At 42.5% G+C, this 23,886-nt stretch overlaps 1 protein-coding gene across 2 annotated transcripts in view; it reads right to left on the bottom strand.

The window, feature by feature from the left end:
• Nucleotides 1-20,111, bottom strand: part of GYG1 (glycogenin 1) — a 36,257-nt gene extending 16,146 nt beyond the window's left edge. Inside the window, exons 1-5 of one of the 2 annotated variants that reach the window (XM_032173799.2) lie at nt 19,910-20,111; nt 17,280-17,415; nt 14,776-14,950; nt 14,302-14,464; nt 1,490-1,616 (exon numbers count right to left, since the gene is read on the bottom strand). In XM_032173799.2, coding sequence (XP_032029690.1) covers nt 1,490-1,616; nt 14,302-14,464; nt 14,776-14,950; nt 17,280-17,415; nt 19,910-19,916 — 608 coding nt within the window. In that variant the 5' untranslated portion in view covers nt 19,917-20,111. The remainder of the gene's footprint in view (nt 1-1,489; nt 1,617-14,301; nt 14,465-14,775; nt 14,951-17,279; nt 17,416-19,909) is intronic. The other variant, XM_032173800.2, reaches the window with a different exon arrangement.
• Between the last annotated feature and the right edge of the window lie 3,775 nt (nt 20,112-23,886).

Below are 23,886 nucleotides of genomic sequence, written 5' to 3'. Positions count from 1 at the left end.
AAGGCCCTTTGTTTTCCGCTAACTCAGGAATGTCCATATGGGACAGAGATTGGCCCAACTCAGTGAAGAGCTTTGCTGCTCACGACTGTCTCAGGATCGACCTGACAGCTAGGCCCCTGTTCAAGAAATCTAAATCATCTTCTTAGTTAAACACAAATGAGTCAGAGGCTAAATAATAGGATCCTGTCCCTAACAGTGAGATAAACAGTGCAACAAGGCTGTATTAGCTGTAAGGTGTATCAGAACTGCACCAGGGGCCGGGAGCAGTGGCTCATGCCTGTAATCCCAGCACTTTGGGAAGGCAAGGTGGGCAGATCACCTGAGGTCAGGAGTTCAAGGCCAGCCTGGCCAATGTGGTGAAACCCCATCTCCACTAAAAAGTACAAAAATTCGCCGTGTGTAGTGGCACGTGCCTGTAATCCCAGCTACTAGGGAGGCTGAGGCAGGAGAATCACTTGAACCCAGAGGTGGAGGCTGCAGTGAGCCAAGATCATGCCACTGCACTCCAGCCTGGGCAACAAAGTGAGACTTTGTCTCAAAAAAAAAAAAAAGAACTACACCAGGGACTGTGCGTGCTAAACAAGCACATTGCCAAAAACAACAAATGTCCACTGAGCATTTTATATGTATTAATTTGTTTCATCCTCCTGACAACTCTATGAGGTAGGTACTATTTTCCTCCTCGTTTTACATATGGAGGCACTGAGGCACCAAGTCTTAAGTCATGTAGCGGATAAATGACAGAGTGAGGACATATGCCCTGCCTCTCTGGTTTACGAATTACTCTGAACACTATACTGCCTCTCTCAAACAAAAATGACTAACAATCTAACGTGTACTGAGCACTTGGGTAGACCAGGCCCTCTTCTAACCATGCTACATGATTACCTCCCTTAATACCCACAATAACCCTATGAAGACACAGAGGCAGAAAGAAGTTCAGTAAGCAGGCCAAGGTCACCATCCAGGAAGTGGTCACTGCAGGATGTGAAGTGAGGTCATCCAGCTCCACAGCCCTTACCCTTAGCCACAGCAGCACACTGCTGCCTGCATCTGGCTTAATCCCCACAACAACTATGAGAGAGCTTTTAACACCTTTTTGCCAGTGAAGGAAACCAAAGCTCAGCAGCCAGTATGGGGAAGACATTGAGTTAGGGCACAAACTCAACTCCTCCAAGTTGTAAGTCTGCAGAGCTTAAGAGTCTGTGTTTTTGACCATGACATATGAATAACTTACCAGAGGGCCATGAACCCCAGAAACTGATGGGAACCTTGTCCCAAAGGTAGCTAAGTACCCTAGGGTCAAGCATGAGGCAACCAATAACATCAAGTCCTCTCCCCATTGCAGCCATGGTTCTTACAAGAGAAACTTTCCTCAAAATGTCTACCTGTTATTTCCCTCGGAATGACAATGAAGCAGCCCCAAAATTTTACACCCCACTTCTCTGCCCTCAGCATCTCTAACAATAGTTAAACCATTTGCACTTACACTTTAAATGCCGGGAGGTAGGAGTATATAGAGATGCTGCTTAGGTTATAAATGAACGGCAGGTGTTTTCTGATATCTGTTGTTGCCCAGCTGCTAAAAAATGTGTTCAGTATGCCTTGGTCCCCACCTAAAAGAAAAAAATATATAAATTAGTTAACAGATCTCTAGGACAATTTAATAATTTTATAGGAGCACATAACTGGACCTTTAAAAATAGACAATAATTCCATTTTTTTTTTTTTTTTTTTTTTTTTTGAGATGGAGTCTCGCTCTGTCACCCAAGCTGGAGTGCAGTGGCACGATTCTCAGCTCACTGCAACCTCTGCCTCCCGGGTTCAAGCAATTCTCCTGTCTAAGCCTCCCGAGTAGCTGGGACTACAGGTGCATGCCACCACGCCAGGCAATTTTTTTGTTATTTTTAGTAGAGATGGGGTTTCACTGTGTTGGCCAGGCTGGACTCGAACCCCTCATCTCAAGTGATACACCTGCCTCAGCCTCCCAAAGTGCAAGGACTACTGATGTGAGCCACCATGCCCGGCCCTCATTTTTGAGTAAGTTCCTTGACACACCAATTAAAAACATTTTAAGGAGTAGCCATTTCCCTGATTTAACTCATCAATTCGACAAATATCTGTTGAACAGCTACTATGTACCAGATACTGTACTAGGTATTGCCGAGTCAACAGTGCACAAAGAGATATGGTCACTGTCTTCACAAGGGTCAGGTGGGAGACACCAACAGCAGCAAATCAAATTAACAAACATCACACAGATGGAGATGAATGCAGTGAAGGAATGTACGAGGCACTACAGGTACATGTGGAAGTGGCTTGAGCTACATCTGATGGGCGAAGGAAGGCTTCCACAAGGAAGTTGTGTTTAAACCAATATCGGAGGGGTGCACAGGCATACCTGAAAAATGCAGATTGGGGAAAGACAAGGGACCGTGTTCCGGGCAGAACAAAAACAGTGCACACCATAGACCTATGGCAGGCAGGAGCACGAGGCTATGGATAGAAGGCCTGGAAGGTGGCCTGAGTAAGTGGACTCGGCGGGAATGAGTTGCATGGCACCAGGTGAGTCTCAGAGAAGGCGGCAGGGACCAGATCACATAGGGATCAGGTTTTACACTTTATTTCCAGTTAAAGATTTCAGACTTTCCCCTGAGTATAATAGGACAAAAAGAATCAAAAAGTAAAAAAGAGCAAGCTGGAACAATGGAATTGTTTTCCAGGGCCCACAACTGTTGGCTTATCAACAGGGGGCCCAGAAGGCCACATTACCCCTATGGTGCACTCTCCTACCACTGACCAAAAGTCTCTGGGCAGATCCTGCTCAGTCACCACTGTGGCCAGCATCAGCAACAATGATTCAGCAAAGTGTCTGCTCGGTCCTTGAGGTTCCTGGACTTCATGTCTTCCTCAGAAAGCGGGGATCATGGCCATTCATTCAAAAGAAATAAAAACAATACAAGACACATTCTTCCATATATTTCATGTGCTTTCTATTTTAGACTCATGAGATTTCAGAAAACACGCTCAGAACCAGAGTCTCCCAAGCAGCAGAACAGGAGTTCACGGTATGTGTGCATGTGCATGAGTGCATATGTGCGAGTGTGTATGGGGATGGCAGGCAGGAAGACACCTGCTCTAAGCATCAGGCAGGAATACTGCATAGTCACTCCCCTCCTCAGTCTCCTTTGCCGAAAAATCCAGTTCCTTTCTCAACATACAACAAGTCCAGTTGGCTGTCTTTACTATTCAATTTTCCTTAGTTTTCAAGGAGACTTTAAAAATCTAGAGATCTATTTAATTTCTGGAGTTAAGTAGTAAGATCAGGACTTTAGGTTTAAAGTCCAAGTGTACCTTATCCACCCTCTGCGTATTCTATCCTTTCCAAATACCTTCAATCAACTCTAAGAATCAAAGGCATTCACTTATTATCTATGAGGAAACCCCTCCTTAAACAGCACCCCTGACAGGTCTCTGTTCCTCAAGGGATGAACAACAGAAAATCAGTTTCACTCTTATAAGTTCTAAAGGACAATAAAGATGGCAACAGAATATGCTTCACTGTTACAAAAATGCAATGGACTCAATGTTCAGATACTCCAAAATTCCTACATTGAAATCCTAACCCCAAAGTTGATGGTATCTGGAATGGGCCTTCGGAAGGTGATTAGGTCATGAGGGCTCTGCCCTCATGCATAGGATTTGTGCTCTTATAAAAGAGGCCCAAGCGAGGTCCCTCATCTCTTCTGCCACATGCAGCAGTTATAACAAAAAAACAAAAATAAAAAAGCTGTCTATGACCCAGGAAGCGGGCCCTCTCCAGACACTGAATCTGCTGGCACCTTAATCTTGGAATTCCCAGCCTCTAGAACTGTGAGAAATATATTCCTATTGTTTATAAGCCATTTCATCTATGATATTTCATTATAGCAGCCTGAATAGACTAAGACAATGGACAGACATGAGAACTAAAGACAATTTTAGCTATATAGGCAAATTAATGTATTCTGAGGCACAAACTATCAAAGCCAAAACATCATGCCATTCATTAAAGGCTTATTTTGGATTCTACAAAGATACCTAAATGTGGGACTAGACACTAATGGCTGAAGTACAGAGGCCTGAAGTCTTAACTAATTTCCTTTTATACGTAATCATCAAAATACTGCCAATCAGTTCCATGGGAACAGAAAAAAAGGCTAAGGAAATGTTCATAGCAGCTTTGTTCATAATAGTACAAACTGAAAACAGCTCAAATGTCACTCCGCAGGTATATGGATATGGTACATCCATGTGGGATATTTCTCAGCTATAAGACGGAACAAACTAGAGACACAATAACCTGGATGAATCTTAAATTAATTACACTGAGTGAAAAACTCCAATCTCACAAACTGACATACTATGTAATTTCATTTATATAACATCAAATAATAAAAGTATAGAGATAGGAAGCAAATTAATGGTTGCCAGGGGAGAGGGAAAGAATGAGAGATGCAGTTGTGGCTATAAAAGAATATGATGGACCGGGAGCGGTCGCTCACGCCTGTAATCCCAGCACTTTGGGAGGCTGAGGCGGGTGGATCACAAGGTCAGGAGTTCAAGACCAGCCTGACCAATATGGTGAAACGCCGTCTCTACTAAAAATACAAAAATTAGTCAGGCATGGTGGCACGCGTCTGTAGTCCCAGCTACTTGGGAGGCTGAGGCAGGAGAACAGCTGGAACCCGGGAGGCAGAGGCTGCAGTGAGCTGAAATCACGCCACCGCACTCGAGGCAGGGTGACAGAGTGAGACTCTTGTCTCAAAAAAAAAAAAAAAAAAAAAAAAGAATATGATGAAGGGTCCTTGTGATGGAACTACTCTGCATCTTGACTATGGTGGTAGTCACACCAATCTACCCATGTGATGAAGTTGCATAAAAACCAAAAGTGCATATACATACACATATACACACAGAAAAGGGAATACATATAAAACTGGTGAAATCTGAGTAAGGTTGGTGGATTGTTCCAATGTCAATCTCCTGGTTGGGGCAATACATTTTAGTTATATAAGGTACTACCATTAGGCGAAAACAGATGAAGCATACATGGGATCTCTCGGTCTCTCGGTGTTATTTCTTACAACCGTATGGAAATCTACAGTTCTCTCAAAATGAACAGGTTTTAAAAAACTCTTACAATTAATGTGCAAAATACAATCAGGAATTAGATGCTAAATTCCACAAGAACAGAGATTATGGCCTTTTGCTTACCATTATAATGCTAACATGTAGCAGAATGCCTTACACATAGGCAAATTATGGAATGAATGCAAGAATCTTGAAGATATTCTGTAACAGCAGAAAAATTTAAACGACTAGGCCAGGCGCAGTGGCTCACGCTTGTAATCCCAGCACTTTGGGAGGCCGAGGCGGGCAGATCACGAGGTCAGGAGATCGAGACCACGGTGAAACCCCGTCTCTACTAAAAATACAAAAAAGAAAATTAGCCGGGCGTGGTGGCGGGCGCCTGTAGTCCCAGCTACTCGGAGAGGCTGAGGCAGGAGAATGGCGTGAACCCGGGAGGCGGAGCTTGCAGTCACAGCACCACAGAGACGCAAAAAAAAAAAAAAAAAAAAAAAAAAAAAAAATGTAAACGACTTATATTCTACCATACAGGAATAGTTAGTATATTAATACTAACTACTCATGGAATATGATTCAGCAATTAAAACTAATGTCTATAAAGACAACATCAGTACACTGTGTAATATAAAGATATACAGCTACATATATTGTGATTATAACTAGGAACACAAACATTAACATTTATATTACAAGAAAGTAAATAAAATAATAGTAATTGCATTAGGGGATTGGTGTAATAGATATTCCTTCCTCCTTCTTTTTCCTTATATTATTCTTGTAATGCTAAAATATTAGTAATACAACTGGGGGCAAGAATGAGAACTGTGCTTAGACCTTTTCTTTCTAAATACTCTTTAATTTTTATTATGAAGTATACTACCAAAAGAAAAATATATGTATAGGTTATAAAGGATATTAATAATAAAACTCTACACATTTATCCAATTTGAGAACCTGGACATTATAAGACCTTCTTTAACGAAGCAATTCCACTTAAAATGACTAACAGCTATCCATAATGCAGTAAAGAAATCTAATTCCACGGAGGCCTAAATCGTAGTTGTAAAATAGAACTTCCAAATCCGACCTGCGTGAGCCTGGGAAACAGGAGTCAGAGCTGCCGATCCCTCAAAGTCCCTGGCTGGCTGCCTTTGGCCACAAAAGGCCGTTTCTGTTTACCCTCAGGTACCCTACAAACATCATCAGCCCATCAGCTGTGTGCCACAGGGAGGCTGGGAAGCACTGGTTGTACAGAAAACGAGCAAGGAGGAGAAAGGCACTGAAGCAGAACTGGTGAATCAACGGTGCCTGTTAAATTGGCAAATCCTGAAACACTCAACAAGAACCTTGGCTCCAGAGGGGGACAACACAGGTCATAAAACTTCCAGGGCCACTGACCTCATAATGTGACTACAAAGGTTTATCATTTAGTCCAAAATTGTGGATTAAAAATAAATTAAATGCCATCTAGAAGTCCATAGCTGAATTTTTAAATTCAGTAGTCTAGAAATCTTAACCACCTTTTCCCAAATGCAGTTCAACATTTTAAGGTCAGGCAAATGTTTTAACGTCATCAGAAAAATCTATGTATGGTGTTATCAATATCCTCTCTTCAGAAAAATCTTTAAACGATAGGACAGTTCAAAGCAGAATGCAAATCTAGGCACATCTGTATTAGAAAACATACAAGGATGCACTAAAGACTGTTGAATTTCCGTAACAAAAACCCTACAACTTTTGTCCGATACATTTTAGTCAGACTTCCAGAGGCAGCTTTATCTAATCTGACAGGTTAAGATACTTTTAATCTCACTCATCTCAGAGCCAACAAACATGATTAGCAGGCATCACTAGCAGCTGTGATCCGGTACGCCAGGGTGTGGTAACACAGGTGAGAGACAGGGAGAAAGGAAATGGAACAACGGGCACATCGCACCTGTTTTGAGAACAAAAGCAAGTATCTCATTCTGAATCATCCTTCCACCTGGCTGCCCAAATACTATGTAATCACCTTGCAACTAAAGACTTGGCACTTTCTAGGTCTTTTGAGCAGGGTCACCTACCTGGTAACCATGGACGCATTTATCAGAAACTGGGCCTATTTGTTTCCTAAGACAGAAACAGAGTTAAGTGGTGTCTTTTTAAATCTGTGCATTTGTTCAATGCTTGTGTACTTTGCGTGCTCTTCCATAGTTTGCTGGCAGCTGGCTTGTCTACTGTGGATAACCGGGCAGTGAGTTAATTCTGGTTTAGACACGAGCCCCAGCCTCTCAGCCAAAGGAATGTTCCTCCTATAATAGTGCTCCTCAAACTGTGGCCCGGGTTCCAGCAGCATGGGCATCACCTGGGAGCTTGACGAAATGCAGACTGTTGAGCCCCACCCCAGACCTACAGAATCAGAATCCACATTTTAATCCCTAGGGAATTTGTCTGCATATTAAAATTTGAGAAGCACTAGAGTCTTTTGAAGAACGACTTCTTTATTATAACAAAGGATAATAACAACTCTTAAAAATGTCATTTCTATAAAAAATGTCTAACATTTTATAAATTTGGTATTCACATAACAGGAAGATTCAGATAGGTTCCAACCCTCAGAGACTTCAAAATCCAAAAGGGGACAGATGTACAAAGTAAATGAAGTAAAAGTCCAGGCACAGTGACTCACGCCTGTAATCCCAGCACTTTGGGAGGCCGAGGTGGGTGGATCACCTGAGCTCAGGAGTTCAAGACCAGCCTGGCCAACATGGTGAAACCCCATTTCTACTAAAAACACAAAAATTAGCTGGGCATGGTGGCAGGCACCTGTAATCCCAGCTACTCGGGAGGCTGAGGCAGGAGAATCACTTGAACCCAGGAGGCAGAGGTTGCAGTGAGCCGAGATCGCACCATTGCACTCCAGCCTGGGCAACAACAGCGAAACTCCATCTCAAAAAAAAAAAAAAAAAAATTAAAGTAAAATATGCTTTATACTATAATTGAGCTAGAGACAAGTACTGACATGAACATGTGACTCACTTCCATCTATCTATTTATTATTTATTTATTGAGACAGAGTCTCACTCTGTCACCCAGGCTGGAGTGCAGTGGCACGACCTCAGCTCATTGCCTCTGCTTCCAGGGTTCAAGTGATTCTCCCACCTCAGCCTCCCAAGAAGCTGGGACTACAGGCACGTGCCACCACACCCGGCTAATTTTTGCATTTTTAGTAGAGATGGGGTTTAACCATTTTGGCCAGGCTGGTCTGGAACTCCTGACCTCAAGTGATCCACCTGCCTCGGCCTCCCAAACTGTTGGGATTACAGGCGTGAGCCACTGCGCCTGAACACTTCTTTTTAAAACTAACTTCCTACAAAATGCTTGGTGGATATAATCATTACTGCCTATAGTGAGCACGCTAAGGATTAATAAATTACAGCTTATGAAAGCCCAGCTCTTGGGGATATTTTTATGAGATTTACTGAGGATCATTAGATTAACCCAGGGTGGCTTATGGAAATCCAGGCACTTGGAGCTTGGGCCCCAGCATCACTGCATCTCACTGGCCTCAACCCATTTAAGCAAAGAATAACTGATTTATTTTACTACTTCATGTTATAGCTTTTGTTTTTCACTACTTTGTTAAAAGGTTATTAACTATCAAGCTATTAATTATTACATACTTGCAAGGAAACATTTATTCTTGGCTTAAATGTCAGTTTCTCAGTCTAAGGCAGGTCCTCCTAGTCTGGACTCTTAGTACTCTGAACTTACTAGAATCATGATTACATAACTGTGTATTAGTTGTTAAATGTCTGTAAGGTCTCAGAATATAAACTTTATAGAGGCAAGAATAAAATCTGTATTATTTACCAGTCTATTTTTGCCCCTTAAATTTAGGATTTTGCCCAGATTAGAAATTAAAATGATGTTTGAAATAATGAATGGACCTACAGAAATATAGGTGAGAGTAACCCTTCCAAGAATACATCTAGACTCCAAAAACAATTCAAGACGATGAACTGTGCTGCTGATTTTAAAAGACAAAGTATTTTTAGGTATTTTGGATCCGAGGGGAGAAATAGTAGCAATAGAGATAGAAGACTTGAGCCTCCATTCCTTCATTTGTAAAATGAGGAATATACCAGCTGCTCTGTCTACTCAGAAATTAATCTGTCATAAAGCCAAGGTAATAGGTTTCTTCCTCCATCCCGGATTATTCTCAGGATACATACTCAAGAATGCTGCCATATGAGAGAATCGGGAATGGAAAAACCCACCACCACCACCCCCACCCCCCCCACCACCTCCCCCTGCCCCACAACACATAACCCAACCAGAGCTGAGAAGGACCCTGGTTCAGACCTGACTTTGCCTCAGCTCAGAGACACCAGGCAAGCTGCTGCCCTGAACTGCAACAATGGCAGGTCCCCAGTGCTAGCTAGATAGCAGGCTCTCAATGAATATTTGTTATATGAATGGATGTATGAATGCCTACCTCACAGGACTGTTGAGAAATAAGTGAAAAAGTAGGTAAAATGACCAGCATAAGAGCCTGCAAACATATAACACATTAGTCCCTTCCTCCTCCTCTATTTCTCACAGGGTTCATGATCTCTGACAGTTACAAAGCTGGAGACAGGTGGCTAAGTTAACGATGAGATAACAATAGCTCTTGGAAGAACTTATGTGTGCTCATTAATTTTGCCATTACATGATATGGCTTTTGCTTTTCCTCAAGATACTTATTATCCAAACTATCAATAAAATGACATAAATGCAAGAGAATATAGTCATTTCCAAAACAACTGATAAATTGCTAGAACAGGCAGCCTAGTGCTTGGGTGGCTGGGGGAAGTCACCATGGGAAGATAACTGTCTGGGCTGACCTATCAAGTCAGGGAACCAAGTGAAGCACACCAAAATCTCTGAGCTCATTTGGTTTGGACAAGACAAGTACTAGCTTGAAATATCTCAGTCCTTCATTCTTTTTTTGGGCAGGTCCAACATGAAGCCTAATTAACTACAAAGACTTTAAAACCTAGCTCTGGGGTCAATTTTACACTTTAATAGAATGTAGCACCCAAATCATTTCTGTTAAACATTATTTTAAAACATTACTGTACTCTGCTTATGGGACTCAATGACCACTTAGAATTTGGAACACACAAATATAATGACCTCAAAGCGGATCCTGGACTCTACTTAAATAAATCATACCTAATATTCTGCCACTAATTTATTCTCTCCTATGTTTTCTTCTTTCTAGAAACTCAACTACAGACCAAAATTCCAGTACACCAATCAAAAGTTTAGGATATTTACATTGCAATAATCAAAATGAGTATAAGATGTTTTTTAAGGTTATTCCAAATTAGAAAATATGAATTCCTCTGACTTAGGTTTTTGAAACTAACACATACAGACGAAATAGACAACAATTTTTAAGCACTTAACTCTTCAACTACACAAGCACTCTTAAGATACATTAGTCACGGGGGAAAAGAAAATAAACCTCAACTTGCATTCAGGTTGATTTCTTCAAATTAAGAGTCAACTTCATCAGCCTCATTTCACTGAGGTGGCAGAAGCAAAACTGCTGATTAGAACCTACAATATAATGACCTCTCTCTTCCCATCTTACTGCTAACATGCCCACAAGTTAACCTTATCTTGTCACATCCTATACAATACAAGTGTGTAACTATTTCACAACAGCTATCGTTCAGCTTTTCAGGAAATATGTAATTATAGTGATGAAGTAAGTGCCAAGACAGTTTGAAAATATAACAGTATAGAAACTTGACTTTTCATTATGGAAAATTAGACACCAGCCATGAATTAGGTATGTAGTCACCAGTTCTAAAATCTAACATTATAGAATTTTAAGAAGAAAGAGAAGTCCAGATACCTAGTATGGTTTACCATATTAGGATTATTCTCTTGGCCAGAGTCACAGAATAAAGAGGTGGAGGGGCTGTGAATACAGGGGTGGTGATTAGAAGAATGATAGCCACATTCTTTTGCATGAGAAGGGTTGCAAAAGCAGCTGCAAATGCTCAGCCATCAACAGCCCGTGTGGCTTGTCAGTGGACACCAGGCCCCACCAGTTTCTGCTGAACACAGGAAAGAGGTTAAAAGCATGACCTGCAAGATATTCACACTGAGATACAGTCATCTGAAAAACTGGTCTGAGCTGAAAATTCTGGGACTTAAAACTGACTATGGGGGTGGTGGAGGGAGAAAACTATGGTTGTGAGAAAATATGGGTAACTGTGAAAGGAACATCTGAAAATGTTCATCAGTGCCTACAGCACAACACCTAACCAAAATTATTTTTTATATAATTCTTAATTTTTATATTTAAGACTATTTACTTTTACTGTATTTATAATTTTTACATAATAACATATTGAAAACTAGAGGCAAAGGTTACTGCCATTAGACAAAGTCATTGTCCATAAAGAAATATTTTATTGCTATCAAGCATAAGTCTAACACATCTTTATGTCACACGGTTCACACATTGATTCAAGTGGATAGTAAACCCCTCCAGAGAGAAGCAGCCTCCCAAGGTACAGAGTGAGCTTTCTTTGCTAAGTAAAGCTTAACACATATTTCAAGTGAACACAACCTTTGATTCGAGAACTGCTAATTTATTCTCCTGCTGAATTTAAACAACATATTGAGAACTATAAGTTCTCAGCTGCATAGATGACTTTTTACCTCTTTCAATTTCTAATAACAGAGAAGATTCACTCCTTCACCGCCAATAAGCAATGGAATACCTCAGACGACGGCCAGCACCTGGAAACCTGCTGCTGAATAATGAAATGTGCCAGAGGCACAGACAGAATCTCACAGTGGTTTCAGATTCTGGCTGAAAAAGCAGAAAGTGCTTCCTAGTTGAGCACTTTGCACACATCCAAGCTTCTTAACAAAGAATAGGTTAATTGATTAGTTTCATATTCTCAAATTATAACCTAGATAATTTACCACGGCACACTACTGTTTGGTATCCAGAAGTCTTACCTCTCAATAACATCTAATAGTTTTCTAGGTTAGAAATTCGATTCTCTTTACATGATTAAAATCATGTGGATTTCAGGCAGTTGGCAGGCCACAAGATATACTTTAGAATGTGATTCACTTACTGAAGCTGAAAAGAGTTACACTGAATTTCTGGCAGGATTACACTTCCTTCCTTCAAATTAGGAGAGGAGGTGAAGAAAGCTACACTCTGATGGGAAGGTTAAGACAAACAGTGGACTTCTGCTAAAAACACTCTCCTCTTCCTTTTACGCAAAGGTAACTTTAAATATAAGCAGCAGAAATAAGGAATACATCTTTTGAACTTAAAAACTAATACAGCTTTCATTCCTTCTATGAAAGGAAAATAGCAGGAGCTAAAAACATATTAGTAAAGCGAAGAAGTTTCATTCGGCCTTGTCCATGGTGAACATTTAACAATTATTTTCTTATTTTAAGGTTGCTTAAAACAAGACTTCACTTCTTGTTAGATGCTGCCATACATTATGGTTCAGATACTCCTGCTCTGTTTTAGAGCATGTAGAGAGCAGAGTTTCGCAACCTCAGCACTGCTGACATGCTGGGCTAGGTAACTCTTTGTTGTAGGAGATCGTCTTGCGCATTGTAGGATGTTTAGCATCCCAGACCTCCACTCATCAGATGCTCTTTGCACCCTCCCCCTTCAGTTGTAACAACCAAAAATGTCTCCAGACATTGCCAAATGTCCTTTGGGGGACAAAATCACCCTTGTTTGAGAACTATTACCTTACAGTATAAAGAAGCTAAATAGTGAAATAAAATTGAGACTTAAACTTCCCTATTATTTTCAATTACATCTCATATAGCCACAATTCCCAAATCCTCAGCCAAATAACTAAAAATAATTCAATTTCTGTGAATAGCAACAACGAAAACCCAATCTTGGTTTTATGTATAATTTGAAATGTTTTAACTTCCAGTATCTTCACCTCAGCAATCTAACAAACTTATAGGTCTAATGTTTTCATTTTTAAAGTTTAATATTTTGATTTTTAACTTTCTAACTAATTAATGAAAATGAATTCTCATATCTGCACCCAGGACTGAATCTTTTGTCAAATGAGAAAGGCTGTTTCTGCTATTTCTAAAAGATCTACTTACTGCAAATCTCAGATCTACTCTTGGAAAGGGGAGAGGAGGAAAGAAGCCCCCGCTGTGTCTCCAGCAGAGCTCCGGCCTCCGGCCCAACCCCATGTGAATAGCACACAGCACTGTGCCCTGCCACAATGTCACATATCTGATAGTGAGGCACTGCTGGGAGGGCTTCTAAAAGAATGCCCTTCTTCTTCTCTATTCTGGGTCTTTATTCAAAAGAACCATCAAAAATAATTTTTCAAAGAACTCCTTCTGCATATTAACTATTGGTTTTGTCCTGTGTGTTTTTGTTTTTAAAAACATGGCTTGCTATTTCAGAAATTGGACTGAAACGAAAGCACACTTACTAATTTATTTGATCAACTTCTCCGAAAGATGTAAGGCCCTATATCACAGACAGAACCGTTATATAAATATAACTATAAATACATTTATATGTTATAGAAAATGGATGCTGACTTTGCCAATGTTCTACTTTTTGGCCCTGCAGATATCACTCTGACACACAGCCTTATAGAGAATGAGTTTGGAAGCAAAGATTATTCACATAAACTTTCTATCTTCTTTTTTATGCCGCCTGAGAGAATGAGACCCAAATTATCAGGCTTATTCCTCAAGTTTCCATAGTGACAATGCTTGATCCTCCTGGAATGGCTGTCAAACTCTCTTGAGCTTACATTTCCTTAGGTTTAAAGACAGATGTTAAAGTTTTTCAGTCTTTTGAATTTTTGAATAATCACAGTACATTTATCATACTCTAGATACAGGAAGACAACTTAAAGACAATCCTATAAAATTGCCTATCATAGTTTAGGTTACTCTTTCGCATCTATAAAAAAAGATGCATTTACACACACACACACACACACACACACACACTTCCCAAAAGAGCACAACTTAAAACGCTTGCTCCATCTCTTATATCTTCCAGGCAGAATAAACCACAGCAATTATATTTCTGAGAAGAACAGCCCCTAGAAATTACTAATTATTAACAGCTTATCAGATATGAAGATAGCAGATACATACCATCAAAACTACCTTGCTCAGAAGCAAGACACAACAGCTGATTATATGTTTCAAGTGAAGGCTGATAAACGAAGACTCCGGAATTGAAGCAGTCAGGCCACCCTGGGTCTGGTGCTGCTGACAATTCTTCTCTCTCAAAAAGATCATCAATATTTGCTAGGACCTGATCGAAGGGGAGAAAGGGCATTACAGAAATGTTTTTGCTGCAGAATACCCTTCTTGAGTTCTTCCTATGTCATCCAACACAAAAGATGGTGACAGCTGTAAGGCAGCCTGGGCCTCCTCTCCTTCATCCCCTGACATATTTCAGACAGTATCTGAACTTCACCGTCAAGTCTTGACAGCATTCCTCAAATGCCTAACAGGTCTCCATTACTCACTCTCTCTCTCTCTCTCTCTCTCTCTCTCTCTCTCTCTCTCTATATATATATATATATATATATCTTTCTTTTCTACCCTCAAAGCCACACTCACCAGAGTATCTGCATCCATGAATACACATTTTGAATACTGTGTAAGCGACCAGCAGTGGAGCTTTGTCAGTGTGACACCCAACTCTGGCCTCTTCATTAAGGTTAGATGAGCAGAATCGCCACTGTCCAAGACATCTACCATGATGACTTCATCAAAGACTGTCTCTAAAACTTTTCTGTCAAAATAAAATCCAGAATACCACACTTAGCATCTTTTCAGAACAAGTGACCCATCTATTGTAAGACTGATGCTTTATTACCTTCTCCATCAATTACTAGAGCAATGTATTGCTTTAGTAGAATATGTACCCTTAAATCTGTTCTAATTTTACTCCAGGACAAATTGTGTTTATTTGCATGTCCAGTTAACTTAAGTAGTAAGAACTGCTTATGGTGAGGATGAAATGCTCATCTTAAAACATTATTATAGGCCGGGCGCGGTGGCTCACGCTTGTAATCCCAGCACTTTGGGAGGCCGAGGCGGGCGGATCACGAGGTCAGGAGATCGAGACCACGGTGAAACCCCATCTCTACTAAAAAAATACAAAAAATTAGCTGGGCGTGGTGGTGGGCACCTGTAGTCCCAGCTACTCGGAGAGGCTGAGGCAGGAGAACGGCGTGAACCCGGGAGGCAGAGCTTGCAGTGAGCCGACATCGCGCCACTGCACTCCAGCCTGGGTGACAGAGCGAGACTCCGTCTTAAAAAAAAAAAAAAAAAAAAAAAAAATTATTATAGAAGAAATTTTCTGGGTTTTTGTATTTTATTGTATCACTGAATAGCAGGCAGGTTGTGGAAATAGCTTGCAAAAATGTGTAAAGGGCTGTGTTTATTAGGTTGCCATTTTGTAGAATCCAATATAACCAGCATTTATTACATGCTGAGCACTCTGTTTAAGTATAATGAGATTCACTTTGGTTTGTAAGGTACAACACTTCTCTATGCCCCAAATTAACTAAGGCTTTATTTTAGAAAGCTCTTTATGGTGGATCGGTAGGGTAGACTTGGGTAAGACACTAAATTGAGCACGGGTAAAAATGTATCATACTGAAAGTTTATAACAACATCAGAGATGCAGAACAAAACTGGTATTGTATTCTGTCTCCAAAGCTGTACAAAAATATGTTACAGTTCACACAGTAAACGATGTTTTTGAAGACAAATGGTTAGGAGAATCACTGACCAAAGTAAACTGATGGTGGTTACAGGAAATGCAAGACTAGATCTGGTTTCTTAGACATATCCTAATAGACTAAAAATTAGGGCACACACATTAGGAGACAGCCTTTTTGGCATCTTCCTAAATTACCATTTAGGAACAAGGGTATTAGTGCGAAAGATATACGTATGTATACAGAATGCCTACTTTTTACAGACCCTTGGCCTGTGCTTATACTTTTTGGGAAAAAAATAAAAATAAAAAGTCACAAAAAGGGCATTTTCAATTTCTTAGAGGGCCAGGAGACCAGAAAAATAAACACATCACAAAGTTACTAGTGTGCCCGGATATTTTTTAAGTTAGTACTAGAGACTAGGTAGCTCATTCAGATACTTCAATTTTCTGTTGTTGTTTTTTAAGACAGAGTCTCACTGTTGCCCAGGCTGCAGTGCAGTGGCACAATCTCGGCTCACTGCAACCTCTGCCTCCCGGGTTCAAGCGATTCTCCTGCCTCAGCCCCCCAACCCCAAGTAGCTGGGATCACAGGCATGCGCCACCACGCCTAGCTAATTTTTGTATTTTTAGTAGAGACGAGGTTTTGTATTTTTAGTAGAGACGGGGTTTCGCTATGTTAGCCAGGCTGGGCTGGAACTCCTGACCTCAGGTGATCCAACTGCCTTGGCCTCCCACAGTGCTGCGATTACAGGCATGAGCCATCGCACCTGGCCCAAATACTTCAAAACTTAATTCCATCAGATCAAAGTGAACTAACCAATCACGAAGCAGTTTATACCCTTTAGTGTGATTCCCCTAGTAAAACCTAGTTTGGAAAGCCCTTTGGTAAAGATTCTAGTGTATTATATTGTAAATCAAGATCTTTAGCTTACAAATGTCAACTGGCAATGGATAAAATAACTACTTTTCTAAGTCACCCGAGAGTTTCCCTAGTTTGCAACATGAAACAATGTAGCCCCTGCTGCATCCTGGGAAAGGAATGTCCATGAATTGTGACTGCATAAAGGTGCATGTAAGCAGGGAATGCCTGACACACTCCTTCAGATCACCCAGAGGGGATGGAGTGAAGGAAGACGACTCCTTCTTCCCCTCCTAGTTGGAACCAGAAAGTGTGGGCCAGCACACCACCTTCCAGAAGAGAACTGAGTTGGAATATCTCCCAGAAGCTAGGAGGAGGTTTCAAATCCAGCAATCCTGCACTCAGCATCTCTCATTTTTCTCTACTCGGTGCTTAACTCCTGAAAAGAGCATGGCCTCAGTGTCCAATGATGTCAGAAACAGGGAGAAGGATGTCAGAGCCCCTTGGATGCTGGGGCAGCAGCGAGGTCCTCACCTCATGGAGTCTGAGACCTGAGGGGTGGCGAGCACGACTAGCCTCCTGGTGGTCCTGTGCTGTTTCAGAGATGAGCCTAGGACCAGGGCACCTTTGGCGTAGGCATCGTTTGTGGTCAGTGTCACAAAGGCCTGATCTTAATACAAAGAAAAAAAAAAAAAACACTCATTACAGTGTCTTATCTGGAGAAAGCCTTTTCCCCAGGAACCCATTTAAACAGTAATTCAGCAAAACCAGTTCCTCTAACATCAACTTTCTCTATGAATCAAGCTGTATCCCCTTTGGGGAGAAAACCCCAAGTACCCACTTCAAGAATGGTTCAAGATCATAGCAGGCACATATGGCAACCTTCAAGAGGTTGATTAAGCTATAGAAATTAAATCCGACATGCTAAATTCTCAGACAAAACAACAGCTTAATACCCAGAGTTTGAACTCCAGGCAACTAACAGATGGTAATGAAGAGATCGAGTAGTACATTTTCTGTTTCTTCTACAAGGTACTGTAGACAGTATTTTCAGACGAGCACAAAACCAACCGTCAAACTCAATTCAGACAGTCTGAAAGCAGAGTCCATATTCTTCATTCTGGTGCTTATGTTTATGCCATGCCTCAGGCATGTATGTATGTATGTATGTATGTATTTTTTTGAGACAGGGTCTCACTCTGTCACCCAGGCTGGAGTGGAGTGGTGTGATCATAGCTCACTGCAGCCTCAAACTCCAGGCATCTTATACATAACTGTTTCCTCAACCTGGAGCAAAAGCTCCCCTGCCCCAATATCCCTGAAACATAACACTGAGTCTCTCCTCAAATATAAGCTCCTCAGAGAGGCCTTCCCTCCTTGATGCTTCTATCTAAATAGTGATCAATCACTGATAAATAGATTTGGAGATCATCCAAGAAGCCCTAACCAACTGCCTGCTTTTCTTTGGAGAAGGTGCAGGTCCATCCTGCACCCTGTCCCCCTCCCCGCCCAAACCAACAGACACGCACCCCGACCTCCAATAATCACTTAGTTGCCAGAAGAGAAGGTAAATACATGGATTTTTCTTCCCACTGAATAGTCCCCACCCTCCCAAGACCCCTAGCACAGGCTTCAAGATTTCTCCAGTCATTCCCTGGGACAATTCTGGGCCATGTTCCATCTCCAAGAAACATTAACAAGTTGGTGGGCATCCAAATGCATAGGACACTTCAGATCAAGTTCTGGTAGGAGTCAGTTGCCTAACTAGGGAGTTGGGACATTTTGTCATGAAGTCCTTCTCTTTCTGACCTGGGTTTCCCTCATTCTCCCTTGCCCGTTTTCCAAGGTGGAGCCTGGAAGCAGTGGAAATTCCACTGAGACGTGAGAGGAAGTTGTGGGTTACCTAGTGGGCCAGCGCATCCCTCGGCTGCTGACCTGAGAGCCATCTGCACACATTTTATTGGGCCCTCTCCCACGGCAGGCCAGCTACTAAGTTGTAGGAAAACCAGTTCCCCACCCCCAAAGGGCCACCAGCTTCCCAGTCACTCACACTCTAGGAAAGCTCTGAACAGTGACACCTGTCCCTTGACAGGCCCATCAACATCCGCCTGTACTTGCTTCTATTATCTTCAGCCCATTATAACATCGTAACATGGCAGTCAATCTGTACCAAAAATACTTAAGCTGGGCAAAATGAATGATCATCTAACTCAAATGAAGTCCAGGTTCCAGGCGATCATGGAGAAAAATGTAATAAGGTGAGCAGGATTCAAGGATTTCTGGAAGCAAGGATATGGATGATTTCCAAGATTAAATAAGGGATAGAACACAGGTTAGAACACCAGACTAGCCAACATTACAAATGACCAAGAAAGACCAATGACAGCTGGGTAGGAGTTTAATCTTCCTAAAGACGGCTGAACTCTGGGTTACACCTGCAATCTTTGTGGCAGTTCAATTGCTGTAATAACCCTGGCTATTAGCCTCAATGACACGGAAGGACCAGCTAACTCGGAGCTTCCCAGTGCTGGGGTAACTCGTGGAGTGGCCCGGACGCCTCGCAACAAGTGAAGCCAAAGCCGGCGCCCTCCCACCAGACGGGGCCCGCGCCCGGGGACGCTAGTCCGACACCCGGCTTCCCGCAGCCCGGCCCCAAAGGCCTAAAAATAGGCTCAGCGTGGCGGCCGGGGCGGGCGACGGTGGAGCCGGGCGGAGGCCGCGGTATCCCCGCCTCGGGGCCCCCGCTTCCTGGGGTTCTGGGCCGCCAGAGGCCAGGGCAGCTCCCCACGATGCCGCTGCGCCCTGGACTCCCTCCTGGACCCCCCAGGGGAACCGGCTCCCCACCCCCACACGGCCCCGCCGCAGCTGCTCCGCCCGCCGGCCCTTCGCCGTGAGAGCAAGAGGAAGGGTGAGGAGACGGAAGCAGGAACGAGGGCTCCGGCCGAGGGCCCGGGCTCTGCCCGGCTGCCCCATCCCTGCGGTCCGGGGGGCGGCGGGGCGGCCGCTGACGCAGGCAGAAGCACAACCGGCTGCGGCCAGCCAGCAACTTTGCGGCGGTTTCGTCCTGCCGGGAACACTCCGGGGCTGAGGGCGGAGAAGGGAGGCGGCGGCTGGGTAGGGAGCTGGGGTCCCGGGGCTGGCGGCGGCGGGCTGCGCGGCGGTACCTGTCATGGTGCTGCCGGGTGCGCAGGCGGCCGTGGCAGCCGCAGGTTGGTGGCTCAGAGAAGCCGGCACCGGGAGGGAGCGCGGCCAGCGAGGAGGCACGGTGGGGAGCCGAGCGTCTGCCCCGTGCGCTCTTATAGCGGCCGTCACGTGGCCGCGCACGCTCTTGCTGCCGTCCGCATCCTCCCAGCTGCGCGGCCGGCAGGGGCGGTGGCCCGTGGGGCTCCGGGTCCCGCGTCTCCCTCGGCTCCTCCTCCTTCCCTCGGGGCTAGGCTGCGGCTGCGGCTCACCGGCGCCCCTGCTCCTACTTCCCCGGGGCGCCTGCCCTTGTCAACCGCACGCTTCCCGTCCCCGCTAAACCTGGGAGTTTAAGGGGGACTTTGGGGCTGAGTGCGGCATCAAACTCCCCAAGAAGCCAAGGGTTAGGGAACCTTAAAAAACAAGCAAACAACCCCAGATCACTCTAGTTAAAATCATGAGTCTGAACTGCTTGAATGAAACGTAAAATTTACGCTTTTTTTTTCAGAATTTCGATCAGCCTCTATAATCATTGTTTAGTGTACTCACAATGGTTTTGTAGCCTTAACCTAAAAAATATAGTGAATATTTGGTAAATGTTAAATTCTTGGAGCCATCTGCATCAATTAGGCATTTAAGTGCTTCATTTAATCCTTGTACCAACTCAGTGAGGTGTTACATATTCATTTTACAGACGAGGAGGAAACTGAGCTCAGAAAAGTTAAATTACTTTTCTTTTTTTTTTTTTTTCTTGTATTTTTAGTAGAGACAGAGTTTCACCATGTTGACCAGCCTGGTCTGGAACTCCTGGCCTCAAGTGATCTGCCAGCCTTAGCCTCCCAAAGTGCTAACTTTTCTATAGTCATATAATATAAATGGAGAAAGTAGGATTTAAACCCTGGCAGTTTGGTTACAGAATCAATCTTCCCACCCAGAAAGTCTTGGTGCCTCTTGTACACAGGGGCTCCAAAAAGGTTAGTAAATTATGGTATCTGGTTAGCTAATGTTTTGGCTAACCTGTTTCACAAATCTTGAAATGGTTAGTTTGTCATTTTTCTAGGAAGTTGAGAAATAGCTTTAATGTGATCACATCCTTCTCTGCTCCCCATCCCCAGTCCAAACACAGCACAAGCCTCGGGTAGTTCAGTTCTCTGCAAACTTAAAACTGAAATTGCTCGGTAAATGTTGAATGAGTACTGCAAAGCCATTTGGAAACCAATCAGGAAGTTGACATCAGTTCAAAAAGCAAAACAGATGCTTAAGAATAAGTGATTTATTTGCAAAGGTGGTACTGCTATCCTCAAACCAGTTATATCACTGTTTCCTGGTGTGTGGGTGTGGATCTCCTACATCAGAATCACCTGGGGGCAGTGGTTAAAGCGTAGATTTTTGGGCCTAAGCCCAGACCCCCTGAATCAGAATCTTAAGGGTAGGTTTATTTTCGTGCAAAATCGTTTTGAAATCCATGTATGGTTTTTTTTATAGTATGTATATTCTATGGACTTTTTGAAGTCGCATCATATACTCGATGTAATGGAATACTCTGTAGGCATAATCATTATATATTTTTAATACAAAAAGCTGTTCAAAATATATTATTTGAAGAAAAACAGGTTACAAAACAAACAAAAAGCATCTTAAGGGTAGAACCTTAAAATCAGTATTTTAAATATCACCTTCCAGGAGCCTCTCTTGAGTCCTTCCTAGTCTTGACCATGGCCGAGAGACCACTGATCCACATGGGAGGCCCTCCCAGTTACTTGGCATTATGTGCTTCCTTTGCAGGAAGCAGAAAAGTGGAAGGGGCAATAGATGGGCTTCCACTTATTCAAAAGATATAGGCTTAGAAGAGTTGGAGCTCTTTAAGGAGAACAAAGGCTGTACTTTTGTATCTAAGTGGGGAGAGGGAAAACAAAGAGAGGTACTTCTCAGTCTGATTGCTCTTTTCCAGACTGAGAGGTGAACTTGGAAGAGTGAGATTTCCATCTTTCACCCAGAACCCTCCTGCCAGCAGCTGACCCTTAACCATCTACTTCTTGCAGCCTACTATCTCAGGCTGGACTTAGCCAGGGATGTGGTGATGGGGCTGAAAGGGCAAAGCCAAGTGGTAGAACTGGGGACAACTGGAAAAACAGAAAAGCTTCCCTTAGAACAAGCTCCTCTCTGCTGCAACTCCCAGGACGTTTAAGTAAAAGGAAGGGTTACCACAGCTTCCCTTCCTGCGTTTCATGTATATTTACACAAATAAAAAGTTTACAGCTTTTACCACTTTGAATCAAATAGGGACATTATGAGGTTGCTACAATCTGTTCTTGTGCATTGTCTTAATATAGATCGTAATGACCCCACTGCCTACTTTTCCTGAGGCTGCCCTGCAGTGAGCTTCAGTCTGGTGTGAGAGCAAGGCCTCTTAAACTTTCATGTGCACACAGATTGCCCAAGGATCTTATTAAAATGCGGATTCTGACTCAGTAGTTTGGGGGTGGGTCTCCCAGGTGATCCCCAGGCTATGGACCCACACTTTGAATAGTGAGGTGTTCAAACATTTTGGATTGTAAGGCCTTAGAGATAGTGGATAAACATGGTATAGTGAGGCAAATGTTTCAGACTTTAGCTTGTTATTTTTTTCTTGTGAAACTTGAACTAGTAAAATTACTGAATCCTAAAAGAAAGATTTAAGTTAAAAAAGGTAAGTTATACTCTACATCAGTAGGCATGACTATTAAACCATTTAAACCTATGCTGAATTCATATATTCAGAATGGTCCGAAATTCATTTTAAATTGGCTTTGGAATGCATTATGTAATTTTTTTTGGCAGGATACTTACCTTCCTAATTATGTTTTGTTTAAGATAATGCTGAAATCAGTTTGCATTCTTTTGAGCACACACACTAATTGATGGTGGGGGCAACTGACCTGGAAATATATTCCGGAGCAGAGGGCAACCTACTTGCCTGAGAATCAAACAGTTCCCACGAACAGTTCTTGAAATACATATACCACATATGGCCAGACACAGGAACTAACTAGTCAACTAACTTAAAATTTTGCCCTTAATTGATAACATACACAATCTGTACCTGGGATAGTTGTCAGTAATCACAAAATCAAGCAGAAGTTTGGTTTCAAGAAATAATATCCCTGGAGGCCCAAAGTAGCCCATTCTTCACTTGAAAGCTAGAGTCCCAAACTCCAAAAGTTGCAGTGGCCTGATGGCTGGTTGCGTAGCTTTTTTTTTTTTTTTAAATCCTTATTGTTACATAACTCACATTTTATAAAATTCAGCCACTTGTGCTGAATTAAATTTAAAGTGTATACCTAAATGGTTTTTAGTGTATTCACAGAGTTGTACAACTATTACCACAATCTAAGTTTAGAACAATTTCATCACCCCAAAAGAAATCTGTACCCATTAGCAGTCACTCACTATTCTCTTCTTTCCCTCAGTCCTGGGCAACTACTAATCTACTTTCTGTCTAAACATTTGTCTATTGAGATTTACCTATTTGTTGTCTTGTGTAACTGGTTTCTTTCATTTAGCATAGTGTTTTCAAAGTTCTTCCATGTTGTGAAATGTATCAATATTTCATTTCTTGGCTCACGTCTCTAATTGCAGCACTTTGGGAGACTGAGGCAGGCAGATCACTTGAGGTCAGGAGTTCAAGACCAGCCTGGCTAACATGGCGAAACACCGTCTCTACTAAAAATACAAAAATTAGCCGGGCGTAGTGGCACACACCTATGATCCCAGTTACTCAGGAGGCTGAAGCAGGAGAATCGCTTGAACCTGGGAGGGGTTGCAGTGAGGCGAGATTGCACCACTCCACTCCAGCCTGGGTGACAGGGTGAGACTTTGTCTCAAAAAAAAGAAAAAAAATTCATTTCTTTTTTATTGCCAAATAATATTTCATTATGGGTATGCCACATTTTGTTTATCCATTCATTATGGATGAACATGT

Source organism: Hylobates moloch, unplaced genomic scaffold (genome assembly GCF_009828535.3).
Source record: "Hylobates moloch isolate HMO894 unplaced genomic scaffold, HMol_V3 SCAFFOLD_13, whole genome shotgun sequence".
NCBI lineage: Eukaryota > Metazoa > Chordata > Mammalia > Primates > Hylobatidae > Hylobates > Hylobates moloch.
The sequence above is the reverse complement of the archived record's forward strand: the minus strand, read 5'-3'. Positions and strand labels throughout refer to the sequence as shown.